The sequence below is a fragment of the Anser cygnoides genome, chromosome 1, assembly GCF_040182565.1.
Source record: "Anser cygnoides isolate HZ-2024a breed goose chromosome 1, Taihu_goose_T2T_genome, whole genome shotgun sequence".
NCBI classification, from domain to species: Eukaryota; Metazoa; Chordata; class Aves; order Anseriformes; family Anatidae; genus Anser; species Anser cygnoides.
In genome coordinates, this window is record NC_089873.1 from 88,392,725 (window position 1) to 88,409,707 (window position 16,983).

Genomic DNA, 16,983 nt, shown 5'->3' on the forward strand with positions numbered 1-16,983 from the left:
TGTTTTGATAAGTTTGTTTAAAAAGAAACCAACAGGCAAAAGATTCCTCCTAAAAAGTTTTATACAATTAAAATATACATGCTTAGCATTTTACATTCAAGATCTCTTAAGTACAAAAGCCTTCTTTACTTGGTTATATAACACTGGCACACCAAATATGATTTAGTTGTTCTTGATTTAAAAGACTAGACCTTTTTACACAGGCTTTAAAATTGCATATAGAAAGCAAGTCACATGTAGAACATGATATACTGACATATTAAAAAAAGCAAAACAAGTGCTTTAGTTGTAAAAATATATACATACATTTGGAAATCTGTTATTTAAACAGCAGATTTATGATAATTTTAGAATGTAAAATAGTAAGTTAAGTGCAAGTAGACTTTTTTAAATAGTTCTATATAGAATTCCATTTCATACAAAAATAGACATCCATATATTTTACTTCTGTGGCAAATAGGGTTATGGGTTTTTATTTGCTTAAGGATGAATCCTGTTTGGGTGCACTGGAATAGTTACAGCTTTTGGAAACTAAAATAGCTTTGTTTTTCACTAATCTAAACTCTTTAAATAGTTATAGAAATACATACCCTGAATATACAAATAAGGAAAAAAAATTACATATTCAATAAAGTAGATTAATTTAGTGACATGCAAAATGAAGATACCAGTGAACTAATGGACTTCTATTCCACTTGAGGGGTTAACAGCCCTACAAGTGTCTGCAGTTCCTTACGTATTTGTCCGTGTTGAGTGAGGAACATGCTTATTACAAGCCTGCAAGAACTGCAGTCCAGTAAAGTATTTTTCTCTTCCCTACCTTAAGTGACAGCAGGTGGGATGGCTGCATATTGCTGAAATTGAGGAAACTGCAAGCATGCTGGACTGGTCTTCATTAGTCTAATTCCTGCTCCTTTGGGCTAAGATGGACATGTTGATGAGCCAGAGGAACCTTAAAATACAGTTACACTGTTCTTTTGACATTAATCAAGTTGGAATGCAGGCTGCTAGCACTTGGTGAGTTACCTTCTGAAGGAAGGCATGGCTTCAAGAACAAATTATATTGTATTAAATTAGTCTATATGCATGAGAACAAGCTAGAGTAAAATCATCACTGTTCTAAATTCAGTAAGCCCTTGTAGAAATCTAGCCTGACCCAAGATAGCTGATTCTCTTGATATATGCATCTATGCCTATGTATTAAAAGTGATCTTCAGGGATTACTCACAATTTCACGGGTTGGACACAGCCCATGGATCTGCAAAACAAGTTCCTAAATCTGGAAATTTGGTCTTGCTAAAACAAATGAAGATAAAGGCCTACCAGTAACGTTAGGAAAGTAACAGTCAGATTTTCATTATTGCCCCATTTCATATACTGAGCTGGGAATTCCAGTTCAAAGTTGTCTTTATGAACAAAATAAATTGCACTTTAGCAAGAGATACGATTTGAGGTTCAGGATCGCTTAGAGCCTGAACTGTTTCCCTTGGGACATAAAAATCCAACTCCACCTCTTTCAGGCTCATTAGTGCATTCATGCTTCAGTGAGCTTTCATCAGTTTTTGAGAGAAAGGAAAAGACAACATTTCTAAAGAGTCTTTTCCATCTTATCTCTTGCAGTTCATATCCTGCAAAACTTCTGTCTAGCCTTCTGCATTTACTTTAATACTTTAGATGAAAAGTAACAGCGACTTTCATAGGAGAGGCCTCTAAAAGAATCAGCTCAGAGTACAGTCCCGGTGGAAAGACATTAATTAGCTCACCCTCACATCCTTCAGATTTGAGCAAAATCCAGTTGTTTTAGGAGTTGGTGCTTTGCACAAATGAAAGCAGAGAGGATTTGCTGCATAAGGTTCCAGTGGTGCATGACTTCAGTAGTAGGTTTTTTCCTCCAGATGTTAATAAACAACATAAGGTCCATCTGTGTGGTGGGTTTTACTCAAAATATTTCAATGTCCCATTTTTGTGAATGTTTGTCCTCTACTGGCTGATTCATAATGATGTGATTCTTGTCATAATAATTTCCTCCTTAAAAACAAAACAAATTCATAAAGGCAAACCATTAAAAAAGAAAAGCTCAGAAAAGTCTCAATAGAATCTTTAAAAATGTGACTAAGAAGAGAATTAGCTGATAGACAGACGTTCTATGAGGGACAGGCTACTGTCTGCCCTTCCATCACTGTTTGTCTCCTTCAAACTGTCATTTATCAACTTAAGCCCTGAGGAACTCTATTAATTCAGAAGCAGAGTCCACCAAAAACTTGAGTCCTCAATATACCTTTGTGCACAAAAAAAGCACCTTTAAAGAGATTTTTGCTTTTGGCAGATCCTGAGATCCTACTATGTGAGTGGATTTTTGAACTTACATGTTGCTAGAGTGAAAATACACAGAATTACAGCTATGGGGTATTTGGCATAAAATAACCATTTCAGACCCCAGATTTATGAAGTCTTTAAAATTTCTCTCCTTTGACTACATGTAGCATAGAAATAACAGTGCATTTGTACCATGCCATAAATAAAAATCCACTAAAAGAAATGCGTGTTCTAAAAAGCGATCAAATGGTATCTCCCCACTCCAGCCTTCAACATTGTGCAGTAATCTAGGCAGCACAGCTTTCAGATACTGTAAGAATTGCTATCAGTATTACCAATTGGGATTTCACTTCTCATCTAATCGCTTAGTAGTCACTATTTATCAATTAATAATGGTGCTTTAACTCCTTACTTATGGAAGCCAGAAATGCTCTATTAGTTTAAAATCACTGAGCTGAGAATTCATTATCAGCAAGTCTGAGGTGCAAAGGTCAGATCTGTAATGGCCAGCAGGACACTTACTATAAAGGTTGATAACTTCAGATGTGGGGTGTGCCATTACCCTGGTCTGTACACCCTGCAGGGGTGTTAGGCCATCAGTTAATTCACTTAGTTCTTCCATCTGAGAAGGCAGCATCATGGAGCCCCCAGCCTATAACCAGACACTGTAAGGTCACTGTCCCACCACTTTTACTTGGGGATAAATCTTTAGCAGCAGCAGCGGGGCTGGAACGAGTTGTGCGTGAGGAACAGGCAGTCTCCAGTGAGGTTGTTCTACCATGATGGGTCAGTACGACTTGGACGTTAGCGATGAGAATTCTCACCAGCTTGAAAACATTAGGAGCAAGCACTTTTCTCTTTTAGGCACACCTATTCTGTGGTGGTGTTTTTTCCACCACTGTTGTGTCTTCTGTAACTGCCATTTCTTACTATCAGTGCTACTGAATTCCCTGAAGTAGAATAGCTGATTTGATAAAAGTAAACCTCTGGGATCAAACAGTAAGGTCCCCCCAGACTTGTCACACTGTCAAGCAACTGAACATAAAACTAGCAAGACAGGATACAGTATTTAACCATAGGTACAAAGGAGCCGGAATACTGCAACTGGCCACAATCCTAAATGCATTTAGAACATGTAAGGGTTGATTTCGTTTGTTTGTTTTTTTATATACCTTTAATATCAAGCACCAGTTGGTCGCTGAGGTATGAACTGATGGTTCCATCCTCGTTGAGTCTCCACTTTTGCCTTTCCTTCCCATGTTCTGCCCAGAGTGCGACTTTGGCTCCAGGCACGTCTCTGCCACCAATGACATCCAGACAGGCATTGTTAGCCTAAGAAGCAAGAAGAAAAGTGAGATCCAGGCCACAAAGCTTCAGTTTTGTGTCTGACTTACTTCTGTTTCAGGCCCTGAAAATATTACAGTAATCATGCTATAGTTGGTAAGTAAGGCGAGTAAGCCAGGAACAGATTATTCAACAATTGACTAGTTGCCCAATCACAGAAGGTGGTCTTTGTTACTTTAGTTATTTCTTATGTTAAGTCAACAGTTTTTTTTATATTAAAAACAGACCATCAAGGGCAGCATTAATACAAAAACACAGCCTTTCTTTGTGTATTCCTTTCCAGAGAAATTCCTAACTATTTAGAGATAATAAATGTTCTTAAATGTGAGACTTTAGACAAAAAACAGATTCCTACTTACAAGAACATCAGTGCCATTAGACAGATATTGTCCAATTTGCCAAAGCAGACAGAGTACATCTGTCTATACACAGTAGGAAGATGTAGGTTATAGAAGTTTTGGTTCAACGTGCCTAGGAGAGGCCAAAAGCTATCCTGGTGTTAATGCTAGTTTCTTTTAGAAATCCAGGTGTTACAACCCACTTCCAGCATCTGGAAACTCACCTTGGATTTGAAGAGTCCATGACAGTAGTGCCAGAGCTGGGTATTCTTGCCATTGTATGGAGACACGCACACTGATGTTGCTCTTATATCTGCTAGGCTTCCAGCAACTGTCAGGTATTTACCGTGGGCTCGGTTCTTGATTCTGAGGTACACTGCTGGCTGAAATGGTGTGAAGGAAGACAGTTAACACCACACAGATTCAAAAAGTTGATGCCAGAATGCCTCCCATCCATCCTACATTAGTTTTCTAAAGTATATGTTGCATTCCCCAGTTCCAGATGACTATGTAAAATACTTTTAGTGGAAATGAATGTGCATGTAAGGCAACACTAAATGTTTTTCACATGCAGACAGACAGCTACATGCAGCAATAGCAGTTTTTATTTAAGTGTATTTCTGTCTATAGAACTAATTCCTGTGACATGCAAATAGCTTTAGTTCACATTTCATTCACTCCAAGGCCAGTAAATGGGGTATAATGCACAAGCTTTTTACTCTCTGAACACAGAACTTGCTGAGTCACCTATCCAGCAACTTCAACACCATTAACTGGAATATTAACTGAGAAGTTTCACCATTGCTTTTGAACATACACAGACAAGAGGGTACTCAAATGGCATCTTCTTTTACTCAGCTTACTCAAAAAATAAGGAGATTCTGTAGGGCTACTACAGGATTTGTGGTTTTGCTCCATTATTCACAGATTTTGGAGCAAATAAAGGAAAGGGAACTATAAAGGGCAGCTCCCCCCACATGCCAAATTCTTCTGAGAGCTTTGAACCTCCTTTTTCTGTAATAAAACAAACCCTACATTAAGAGACAATAAAGCCTCCATCCTACCAAGCATCCATGAATTCATATAACATATTCATCCACGTATTCATATATATATTGTATATTCTTTACAGGGAAGGGATCATATTTGGAAGGTCACTGAGCAAAACTGTTGGGTCTCATCTTGCATTAGTTTCAGGTGTTTAGCTTTTCTTGCAGTACCTATTACACCAGCAGACTTGACACAGAAAGGAGGAGGAAATACAAAGTGGTAACAAGTTTGTAGTAGTATTCCAGTCTAAAAAAAAGAAAACCTAACATATTCCCACAGAAGTGTCAAGCATGACCAGCAGAGTGCACAAACTCAAGGAAGCCTTGTCTGCAGGATTTAAAATAAAAACAAAAACAAAAAGCAGCATACAAACTCCAAATGCCAAAAACCCCAGCAAAATACCTGAGGTACTACTTATAACATTGCTCACTGTTGCAATATAAAAAAGGATGCTACTGAATACAAAAGCTCTTAAGATTAGTGTCTGAAGAGAGAATTCTGTTTTTAAGATGAGCACAAATTATTTTATTGTTATTTGCAAAAACAGAGCCAAAATGGGATCCTTTGGTAGTTACCACTTCCAAGGAATTCCAGGGAACTGTCAACTTCCTAGACTAACAAATCATTTTTGTTAAAATTTCTTTCCTTTTCCAGTGGGGAAGCATATAATGCATAACTAACGGTAAAGATGATCGTGTTTTTCACTGTAACATCTCCCCAGTTGAATCTATTATTTAAAAATAAAGCAGCATTCGTCATGAAGTGGAGACAAGTTATTCTGTGAGCAGCAGAGCTACCGAAAACTCTTCTGTGGAGTTACTGCTCACATTCCCTTCCACTCTCCCTTTCCCTGTCTTCCAGGACACAGTGCTCCCACAGCTATGTGCGGCTGGGCACACAGCAGCATGTGCTTTGGCTGTTTTAGAGCTCATCTGTGTCCCTGATTACCTGACACCCCTCGGAAAGGTGAAGGGTCAGAATTAGAAATTGGCATTGCTTGGGTGTGCAGTAAGGATGGAGAACCTTGGTGGGACTGCATAAACTTTGCTTCTTTTGGAAATTCGGGCTACAGCAAACTTGTTCTTGCTTCCATTAATGTTAATTATAAAACAAGCCAATATAGAATTGGTTTTCTCATTATATGTTTATATTTTTATATTACAAAAATGTAAAAATAGCATATCTAGAGAACATGCTAATGAGCCGTTCAGAAAAGCAAAATTTGACTCCAAGAAACAAGGAATTATTTTCCTTTAGGAACCTAATATAGATCTCAGTAACTGCCAGTGGAGGAATTTTCTGCTACAGTAATCTTCTGGTATGTCCTTTTGGCTGTCATCATTTGGCCTGATTTAAGGAGTACGATGTGCAGCATTATACTCAGTGGTACAACTGATACTTTCGCACTAACCCCCATCAAAGTCATAGAATCACAGCATGGTTTGGGTTGGAAGGGTCCCTTAAGGATTATTCAATTCCAACCCCCCTTTATGTTGGGGGCCCCAGAGCCGAACACAGGGCTCCAGGTGGGGTCTCACAAGAGCAGAGCAGAGGGGTGTAATCACCTCCCTTGCCCTGCTGGTCAGGCTTCTTTTGATGCAGCCCAGGACACGGTTGGCTTTCTGGGCTGCAAGTGCACATTGCCAGCTCATGTTGAGCTTCTCATCAACCAACACCCCCAGGTCCTTCCCATCAGGGCTGCTCTCACTCTCATTCTCCACCCAGCTTGTATTTGTGCTTGGGATTGCCCCTGCCCAGGTGCACAAGTCCCTATACAGTCTTACAGTACCTGCTTCACAGGACGAAGGGAGCCGATGACTTTCCAGCCACTGTATTCACGCCAGTTGGAAATTTCACTGGGCTCCAGCAGAATCTGCTTTCCTAAAAAATTACATCCTTCATATGCAATCCACCTGGATACAGAAAACAGAACGTGAAAGACTACATGTTAACTATAACAAAACTAAACTAGGGGCTTATGTTCAGGACTGTGCTCTTGAAAGCCCCCAGACCTCCCCACAGCAGGGACACTAGCAAAGCTGCATTACCATGCCCCAGAATAGCATCTGTTTTAATGGTTTAGCTGTTTTCTGTCTAAATTAAGACATGTTTGCTGTTTGCTTACCTCAGACTTGTAGGCTTCTCCCTTCTTCCCCAAGCTTCTCCCACAAATTTGAGAATCTCAAATTTGAGAACCTAGATGGGATTACTACAGGTTGCAGTGGGCGTGCATTAGGAAACCGGGAAGCCACACGTCAAGACAACAGTACTAGCAGCATTGCATGGTTGTACATAATAATTATGAGAGGATTTTGATCAGTGTTTTCTTTTATAATAACTAAAACTATAAAAAAAATCCACTTGTCTGGAATATAAAAATACATAAAAAATATTTACTCCAAAACCCATAAATTGCTGTAGCAGACTGTACTATAGTGAACATATCTGCATGTGAACATGGCCAAAACATTTAACAGAGTTAAAGTGCCAGCACATACAGATCCTTTTTATCCGGACATCTGCTCAGTAGTTAGTGTGTTGCTGCTTACAAAGGCAGCCTCAGGATTATAGATCAGTTTTGTTTGAATCAATAGGACATTGTTGTGCAGACAGTGAACCTAAATGTTTGACTCATTAACTCATTGGAACACAAAGCAAATACTGGTTTCCCCAGTTACCTGTTCTACAGGTCAGCTGCCAAGAACTTGAGGGATGGCTGCACTCTTTGTTTGTTTTAAGTCAGTGAGAGAACATCCACAAACAGTGCTCACAGCACCTGTAATTTACTTTCCCCATTGCGCATAACTTGGAGGAGCAGCCAGCCAGCTTTTTAGGAGGCTGAGCCTCCATGGAGGAATCATCCAACAGTGATCTGTCCCTTAGTGAGACCTTACCACTGTTTCTTCAAATTAAGTCACATACCTCCTGAATAACAGGTATTCAGAGCAGCTTGACAACCACTAGGCGTTCCTTGTACTTCTAACATATTTCTGACTTTTTTCTTGTGATACTTCCTGTAAAGTCACTGAAAATTCACTGTTAATGTTTTTCTTGGGATATTGAACAGTCTCATTCGAAATCAGTTTCTGTTGTCAAAGCATATGTTTATGCTGGTATTTGCTGACACTGACAAAACTTATCTGGGCTCTCACGTGGACCAGCAAGCCCCCACTATTCCGTCTTTCTCAGACCCTGGAGCACCTCGGTCCCCAGCCCTTTTCAGCAAACCACAACCTAGGCTTGTGTCATTTCTCACTGAGGTGTTCAGTTGGCTCGGGAAGGATCCTCATACCTCAGCACAGGAGCAAGATGCCATCGCACAGACATAAATCTTACTCTGTCATTTGTTTAAAGCTGACAGTAGGCTTCAGGGCAAGGAGCCCAAACACCCTCTTAATCTGCCTCCTGAACTCTTGGTTACAGATAAGGCAAACCAACACTCTAGGACTGGAAGTCTCCCACAATCACCTGTCACACCCTTGGTCTTTAAGCTATCTATTTGCAGTGTAGGATGAGAACAGACTGTGGAGGTCTGTTTCCTGGGGAACACCGTGAGCAACTCAGAGAAAGCCCAGCCAAGCACCTTTTCATTCTGCCCTGACTCTTCACAGAGACAGGAACCAGCTAACCCAGCTGGGATGCTCAGGAACAAACAGGAAGGTGGGGAAGGGGCTGGAACCTTGCAATTACTCTCCCGTGCTTTTCTACTATGTGGTCCTGAAGCCCTCACCCTTCCTTTACAGCCACACACCTGATGAGATGGCAGAAAAAGCTCACAGAGAGATACTACCCCACAGGAAGCACTTCAGAGTGTAACACCTCTATAGAGGTATTTCCCACCTGAAATAAGTCAGGTGTTACTCTCAGCAACAGACTTTCCTCCTCCAAACTAGCATCACAGATCAATGTGGAACATGAATGCTGTTCTCAGTCTTAAACTGCAGCTGCTTGCCACTGCCATTTGGGGCACCTAAAGACAACAGCAGCAGATGATCACTCACTCTATGTATTTTCATAATGGGCTCAGGACTGAAGCGGCATAGATGCTAGGGACTAGAATGCATAGTAAATTGACAAAGCTCTGTGGTAAAAGTGAAATGGGCCCACTGCTACAGTCAATAGCTGGTGACTGTTCTTACAGAAAAGGAGGGTCAATTCTTAGCCAACGTTTCAAGAAAAAGCTTGTGTGAAATGTCTGAAAGAAAACAGTCCACACGCAGTGCTCTGGAGCATCAGCTAGGTTAGGCTTAGGCTTTGTACCAACCTCTAAGAATCAGAGGAGCATGCAGCAGTGTTAGCACATATCTATAGACAGGTTTTAACTTCTACATGGTAACAGACTCAATGAGTTTGCAAAATTCATCGCAAGAATCACAACAGAGGTGTATGTAAGCAGTGAACAAACAGTCTACATGAATTCCTTGCCTAATTAGTTCAAATTTTGCATGATTTTGTGTCATCCCATAAGACCTCTGAAGACAATTACAGCCTTGTGTATGTGAATGCCATGAGAGGTGGGAAGAAGGTTAAAAATGAACGCAGGAAGCGTGTGTCACATTTGAAGAACAGCAGTTTCCAGTCGGCCCCAGTTGCAAGACTCGGCAAGTTCTTTGTTCCTGCTGTCGAAGTCCAGGCCTGAAACTTGGCCAAGACAGAATACTTGGGAGCTTCTCCAGAAGGTGAAATGGGGAGAAGGGAAAGGTTGGAAGGTCACTTCCGCAGATGCAAGATGGTTTTCACAGAAGAGGCTGGGTGTTTAATCAGTCATGGGGGGGGGGGGGGGGGGGGGGGGTAAACTAACAACAGAAGCAAATTACTGCTCCAGCTGTCCGATCTGCCCCAAGCCTCTCTCACAAGTCGCTGACTCTGTGGCAGCTAAACAGCTTGTCAAGCTTCACTGAACCACTGCGGTGGTTCATGTTAAATCACTTCAGTTACAGCAGGTATTTTACAACCAGTTAATAAAGGCAAACTGAGTTTACCTGTCCTTGTGAGTCAGGAATCAAAACTGATCTACTTTTGGCTCCTGGCTTGAACAACAGGCTCTATTGTTCATTATGCATAGGGATAAAAGGATGGTTCTTAACAGGGGAAAAATGCATCCCCTGCCCAGAGTTCTTGTTCATTTCAGGTCTTGGTACAAAAGGTGAATCTAGCATTCAACAACGTTTTAGGATTTTGAAATGTCTTAAAATAACAGAATGTAAAATGCATCCTATGAAAAAAAGGCAGCAATTGTGAGAAAACACATGCTCAGTATTAGTTCCTACAATATCAAGAATATTTCTTCCATACTCACAATCCACTTCTCACCCATACAGACTGAGTGTAAAAATGAAGATCCTCATTCAAAACGGAATTGACGGGTTTGGTGAAGTGTAGCTCTCTGCCCTTGCAGCATTCCAGAGCAAACAGACTGATGGAGGGCTCAGCAAAAACCTTGGGGGAGGGTGAAAAAAGCAGAATTTTACTCATAGTTAACTTCAGTCGTTAAGTATGGTACACACATTTTGCCACTTTGATTTCATTTCTACATGCTTTTGGTTTAGATCATGCTCCCTCAGCAAATGTAGCAGCAAAGAAAAAAAAAGTGCATCTACCAACAAAGCACAAACAGCTGAAACATACTGGATTTATCAGTGGCTTTGTCATCAGAGTGTAGTTCCCCACTGACACAAGCCAGAGACTGAGTCACATAGAGATGCAGAGGAGCCTCTGTTTGCATTTGAAAAAACTCTCTATGATCTGGTCTGTATTGTCAGGCTCTTGATTGCTTTTCAAAAATCCAGTTTATTTACTGCTGGAACAGGTTATGGTAGTAGTTTTCAGGGTGATCTGCAGATTGCTTCTATAGTAATGAGGCAAAACACAAGTCTATTGTCCCGAGACTTACATTAGCTATTCAGTGGTTTGTTCACTGAAAAAATCTTAGGGATCTGCAAATTGAAAAGGACTCAAAGCATCAAAACTACAAAGTTCTCAATGTTTTTAACAGACAGTTCTATTTTTCTTCTGACAACCATGAAAACTTAACATTATTAGTAACCGCTTCAATCTTGTTTAGAATTGCGACATTTTTCACTTTTGTCTTTCTCTACAGCTGAGAGATTTCTTATGAAAGCAAATAAAAAGATCAGTTTGCATAAAATTGTGGTACAGCTGTAAGATCAGCAGAAAAGCAGAGGGGGAAAAGATTTAAATATAAAAAGTCTGTGCCTTAGTGCAAGGAACACTTGTATGTTTTTTCAGCATTTTACAGCTGAAAAATGCTGAAATCGTAAGCACTTGCAATTTATATCTTGATGCAGCTGGCAAAGGAAGAGGGAATAGGTCTGACTAACTGCTCCAATTAGCAGCCTCTCCAGGGAAGCCACCTTGTTCTTAGAAGATGTTAACTGGAGATAGCCAGCTCAGTGCAAAAGGAAGAATTTCTTTTGCTGCAAAGGTATGGCCCCAGGTGGAATGAATGAAACAAAATCTTGAATTATAGTAGATGAAGGTGCTGAGTAATTAAGAGAACCTAACTTTCATGTTTGAAGAGGCACATGTATTGTAGTGAAGTATCTCTGAAGAGCTCAGTTGTGATTCAGCACTTACAAATTTACTGGCACTGACTCAGTGCACTTGGTATGTAACTGGTTGTTCAAATCCTGCCTCAGAAAAATTGCTTTCCTCCACTGACCACTGCAGAGACAACATAAGTCATGCTACACTCCACGGACTGGGAGTTTGATGAGACATTTTAAAGAGTTTGGGATCATCCACCTGCAGAGATTTTTTAAAAGCCTATTACACTCCTACAAAACTAATGCTACAAAACAGAAGGAGATTAAAACCCATCATTGTCTTTATTTTGAAATGCCTGTTCTTCCCATATGCCTTCTGGTATATCAAATGGGTCAAATTTATGACGTGTGTTTAAAGGCTAACTTTGCAATCTAGACCAACAGATCTAGTGCAGGCAGCTACTTCTTGGTTCGCTTTGCTGAGCAAGGTGCTACCACCGCGCTCCAGTCTGCAAGAAGCCTACTCACTTGGCTCCAGCTTTCACCTGAGTGGAGACCAGAAGCCGTGTCCAGAACAGGTCCAAAAGGGAGAATTTTCACAGGTGCACCAGAAGGCATGGGAAACACCATTTGGCATCCTTGCTGCTAGACACTGCTACCGAAGTCTGACATTTATCTTGCTTTTTTCCATTACATTAGAGACTGGGATACTGTGCTAGATGAACCAGTCATCTGATCCAGCAGATCCATTTATAAACCAAGCATCTGAACAGCAAACAGGTGGAGTCAATTAAAATGACTACAGGTCTCACACGGTTGAGACCTGTTTAAACTTTGATGGGCCTGCAAAAGCCGTCAGGTTTTTCAGAGTCCCAGTCTGTCAGTACGCAGCAGACATCACATCTAAGACACACACACAGACAGCTGATCACAAGGACTGATATCACCCTTTCCAGTGAGACCTAAAAGGACTTCACTGGTCTTGGTGCAGACGTGAAGCACAGAAAAAAACCCACATGCTGCTGTCTCAAGCACCGAAGCTCTCATATTTCCATAACCAAATATAGAGCAACGAGCTGATTACTCACTTTATATATACCATTTTACACCAACAGCTGGCAGCAGTGACTTGGCCTGGCTTTTTTCTCTGATTTTGTTTTCTTAGCTCCATGGAAACTATCAACAGTAAAAAACAAGGTTTTGAGGCTATGCTATTACACTTCCTACAGAGACATCTTCCTTGCCACCTCCCTTGCAGGACACTGTGGTGCATTTTCACCCATTTTCAGGCTGAAGAGCCATCACCAATAGACAAGCTGATCAGCTTACTTCACCACGGCCCAGTCCTGATGGACCACAGAAGAATGTGTATCTCCAAGGGCCAGAGGAAGGGCAACCAGGCAGAGAATACAAGAGGGGATACCTCACAGCAAGGCACTAGCTTAGATGGACTCCAGTCCCTGATTTTGAAAGGTGAGCTAAAGGCATCTACTTTCACTCACAACTGGCAACTCAGTCCCATGTCTAGGTTAGGACTACCTTGGCTTCCTTTCATAGTTATTTCAAGGAAAATACCTGAAATGACATCCTTTGGGGAAAGCTTGCCAATTGCAAGAATGATAAAGCACTAAGAAATTCATTTAATCTGATCTTTGTGTATTGAGGAGCTAACTGCCTTGCTCACACCCACACCAATAGATTTGCAGGTTTTGTTTTTGCCGTTTTTAAGGCCAGTGTCAGTGTTCAGGGAGAAACTTGAAAATATTTAATATATTCAAGAGGACAGTGATTAAAGAAGGCTGTATTTACATAGTATTTTCAAGGTAGAAGCACCCTTGTGAGCTTTTAAGAACAATGATATTCTTTACTTAACAGGTGTGGTAATCTATGGTTAATACACCCTATCGTGCAAGGAAAACGACAAATCTTTCTTCCCTCCCCACACTGTGATTTCAGAGGCTAAAGTTAAGCCATTGAAATCAGCACAGTAAAAGTCTTTCGTTTAGTTCAGCTCGGACTTTCCCCTGCGTGACTTCCACCTTCACTTAATGGAGAGAAGCTGTGCACCACAATTTTTCACAATTCAGAACAGAATTTTATACTTTTGCAGTTCAGAAAAAAACTGCAAAAGCAGCCCTGAAGCATTTGATACTAAACAAAGATCAGCGCAAGGTGAGCTTCCTTTCAAATGCCTTTTCCTTGCAGTGTAAGGCTTAGGTGCCTGATTCATGGAAATAAAATAGTGTAGAGGTACAAAGAAGTTAACCAAAAGGTGCTACAGCTGAAAACCAAGTGCACATGGGGATTTGCACACATGCTTATAATAAAAACAACTATAGTTTTAGTTAAAGATAACATACAGATAATTTTAATAATGAATTTTGTCAAAATTATTACTAATCATCCTGCTGAGAAGGGCTCACCCCCATAACATACTTTTCTTGCACTTTTGGCAAACATAGATTTTGAGAATTTGAATGTGAAAACCCATTAAAGCCAAAGAAAGAAATCCACAGGACTAAAACATGACTGCAAGCCCGTCATGACAAGGGTTGGGACATTTCCCCATTTGCGGCCCTGCTGACCTGCTGCAAACAGCCTTTGCCAGAGTCTTAACTGGAGGAGCTTCAATAGCTGTATTATAACATCCTTGGAAAAATCTTTATTTTTCAGTCTTGGCTAGCTTATTATGTTCAAATGTCTTTGCTGAAGTTGTGCCTGACTGGCTACTCCCCTCGGTGTGGGAAGGACGCCTGGCTGAGGGAAACGAATGCAGTGCTGGAAGACAGGAACACCCATGGTCCAGCCCCAGCCACATCAGATGACTCATGACCTGGCCTGGGAAACACTGATTGCTTTCTGTATCTTATTTTATTATTTACCTCACAGGAATGCTGGGAAGATAAGTTAACACCTGTATTTAACTTAAAGATAAGCAATATAGAAATACGGGAAGTATCGTGATTGATCAGAGGAAGGACAAGGAATGCCTCAGAAAAAAAAAAAAGAAAGAAAGAAAAGGCATTGCACAACCTACAACCCACATCTCATTTTTGTTTTTAGCAAACAAATTTAGAATTCTGTTTGACAAGCTATGAGACTGGTTTAACTTTAAGGATGAAGTTAACATAATCCCTGTTACCCACACAACACCAGATCAAATATTATGGGGAATTTAACGAAATAACATGCTTGAGAAAAGGCTGAACTAAAGCTGAACTCCACTTTGTAAGAACATCCTGTAAGCATCTCCATCCCCAAAACTTTTCAAGCAACAAACACTGGACAAATGCCCCAATAAGTAACCACAGCCCTATAAATGTCCCAGCTGATTTCACCCGCTTTCTTGCTGTGCCAGGGGAGCAGCCCACACTTGGAGCCCACGCTTCCTTTTCTTGAATTCATGGCAGTACAGGAGGCAAGTCCTTGTTGACGGAGGTATGGAAACCTGCACCTCTGCTGTAAATGCAGCAACCCTTAACCTGTGCTATGCTTTCACCTGCCTGCACAGTGGCTAACAACAATAAATCCAGAAAATTTCATCAGTGAGCACTTCTTTAAAAGATTTTGCTTTTGTAGATGAAAAGAGACAATAAGAGGCAAACTGCATGAATTCCAATGTTCCTACTGCTGCTAAATAGATATGTATCCTCCTATTGCAAGTGGTTTTTGAAGTAACTGCCTGTTCACTTAAAGAAATGCGTTACAGTGAGATAGGCCTTTCAGCACTTTTTTCCCCATTATAAAATAGTACATGAAAAAGACTCTGGACTTTTCAGAAGCAAGCCTTTTCTGAAGAAATGAGGCCTTGTAACGTATTATTTACCTTATAATCTAGATTAATACATGGGTACTGTAACTGTTTTTCTTCATAGAATATTGAAAATAAAGGATATTGTTTTTTTCATTATCAAGCTACAGAAGTGGTTTGTTTCTTCTGTATAACTTCTTATTAACCTATACTGTTAAAAACAAACAAACCAAAATAAAAAAGCCAAAAAAAAAACCCAAAACAACACAAAACTCCCAGAAGGACAAAACAGAACAGTCTGAGCAAAATGGAACAGCAGGGAAGAAAACTAACTGGTAGGACCTCCTAAATATTTAGTTTGAGTATTATATGCCTCAGAGAAGAACCTCTTTCCCATCTTGGCCTACTGTAAACAGTTCTTGCCTTCCTCTCTGTCAGGAACAGGGAGGCAAATTCCAATTTCCCAGTTCAGTTTCGAGCATATCAAAACCACTTTTGGTTTGCAGTCAGTAAAATCAGTCCAAGCCCGACAAAAAGAAAAAATAAACTGATGACTGAAGAAGCACAGCCCTAGGACTATGGAATGCTTTCCCCACTCTCCTTATGAACCTGTGTAACTTTGCTTTGCTATTTCCTGAACAAATGGTAGAGGAAATTGTTCTCAAAGGTGTACTTACTTCCTCTATGATGCTAGTGCACAAAAGAGGATATAACCAAGGTGGAACCATGTCAATTTGAATTTCATGAGAAATGGGGGACTGTGTGTGGGAAGGGCTGGGGCCAGCATGCCATATTTATATAAGAGCTCAGTTTTTCAGGAAAGAACCAATAAGGCATCCCTCCAAGAGCAAAAAGTTAGAGCAAAAGTTAGCCAAACTAAAATACTATCACAGTAAAGAAATCAGACTATCACTAGTCTGAGCCTGTTTTCCTATCCGAATTCGTTAAACTCATTTTGTGTTGCTCTGAAAGTTTTTTTTTTTTCTATTTTAATTGGGCCAACTCAGTGATTTAGAATAACGTTTTTCATTTTGTTAGGCAATTCAGCTCTTTAACAAGCAAACTATATTTCTGGTAATTTTCAAAATAAAAATCCAAAAGTTTACTTTTCTAAGAAAATACCTTTTTTTTTTCTATTTAGAACTGTTTGCTATATTTGTAAATATTCTGCTTGCATCAAAACCTCATTTTCCTGCGAACAAACTATTTATTCAAATCCTTTCCTTTCTTCGTTTGATTTAAAGAAAAAAAATTCAAGGATTTGCAGAAGTTATTACCCTGTTTCATATAGATTAAGGCTTTACTCTTACCTCATACAGTCACAAAAATACCACTGACATCTTGGAGTGTTTTCCCATCAGCTCATAAAGCTATATACTGTGAAGGAGTATGACAAATAAATAATTTCAGTCCTCAAGCCCTCCTTCCAAAATGGAGAGTTCAGGAATCTTGTGGCAGCTGACAACATCTAAAAAGGCCTCTCAAACTGTTGCATGTTTTAAGCAAAAAGTCAAGACGTTACACTTAAGGCATTTCCTTGTGCTAGATGCTCCGTTTAGCTACCCAAACAGATGGAAATAGAAAGGGCACCTTGATGTAGAATCAGATGCAGAAGTCTCTGTGGATGCCCAGCCATGCTGCACACACCCTGCAGGTGTCACTGACCTATGCTAACTGC

General features: G+C 40.3%; 1 protein-coding gene across 2 annotated transcripts in view; it reads right to left on the reverse strand.

The window, feature by feature from the left end:
* Window positions 1-43: 43 nt before the first annotated feature.
* Window positions 44-16,983, reverse strand: part of CRYBG3 (crystallin beta-gamma domain containing 3) — a 94,809-nt gene continuing 77,869 nt past the window's right edge. For both annotated transcript variants that reach the window (XM_048071606.2, XM_048071607.2), the window contains 5 exons: window positions 10,348-10,487; window positions 6,838-6,961; window positions 4,223-4,381; window positions 3,489-3,648; window positions 44-2,028 (listed from right to left, as the gene is read on the reverse strand). In XM_048071606.2, the coding sequence (XP_047927563.2) occupies window positions 1,940-2,028; window positions 3,489-3,648; window positions 4,223-4,381; window positions 6,838-6,961; window positions 10,348-10,487 (672 nt within the window). In that variant the 3' untranslated portion in view covers window positions 44-1,939. The remainder of the gene's footprint in view (window positions 2,029-3,488; window positions 3,649-4,222; window positions 4,382-6,837; window positions 6,962-10,347; window positions 10,488-16,983) is intronic.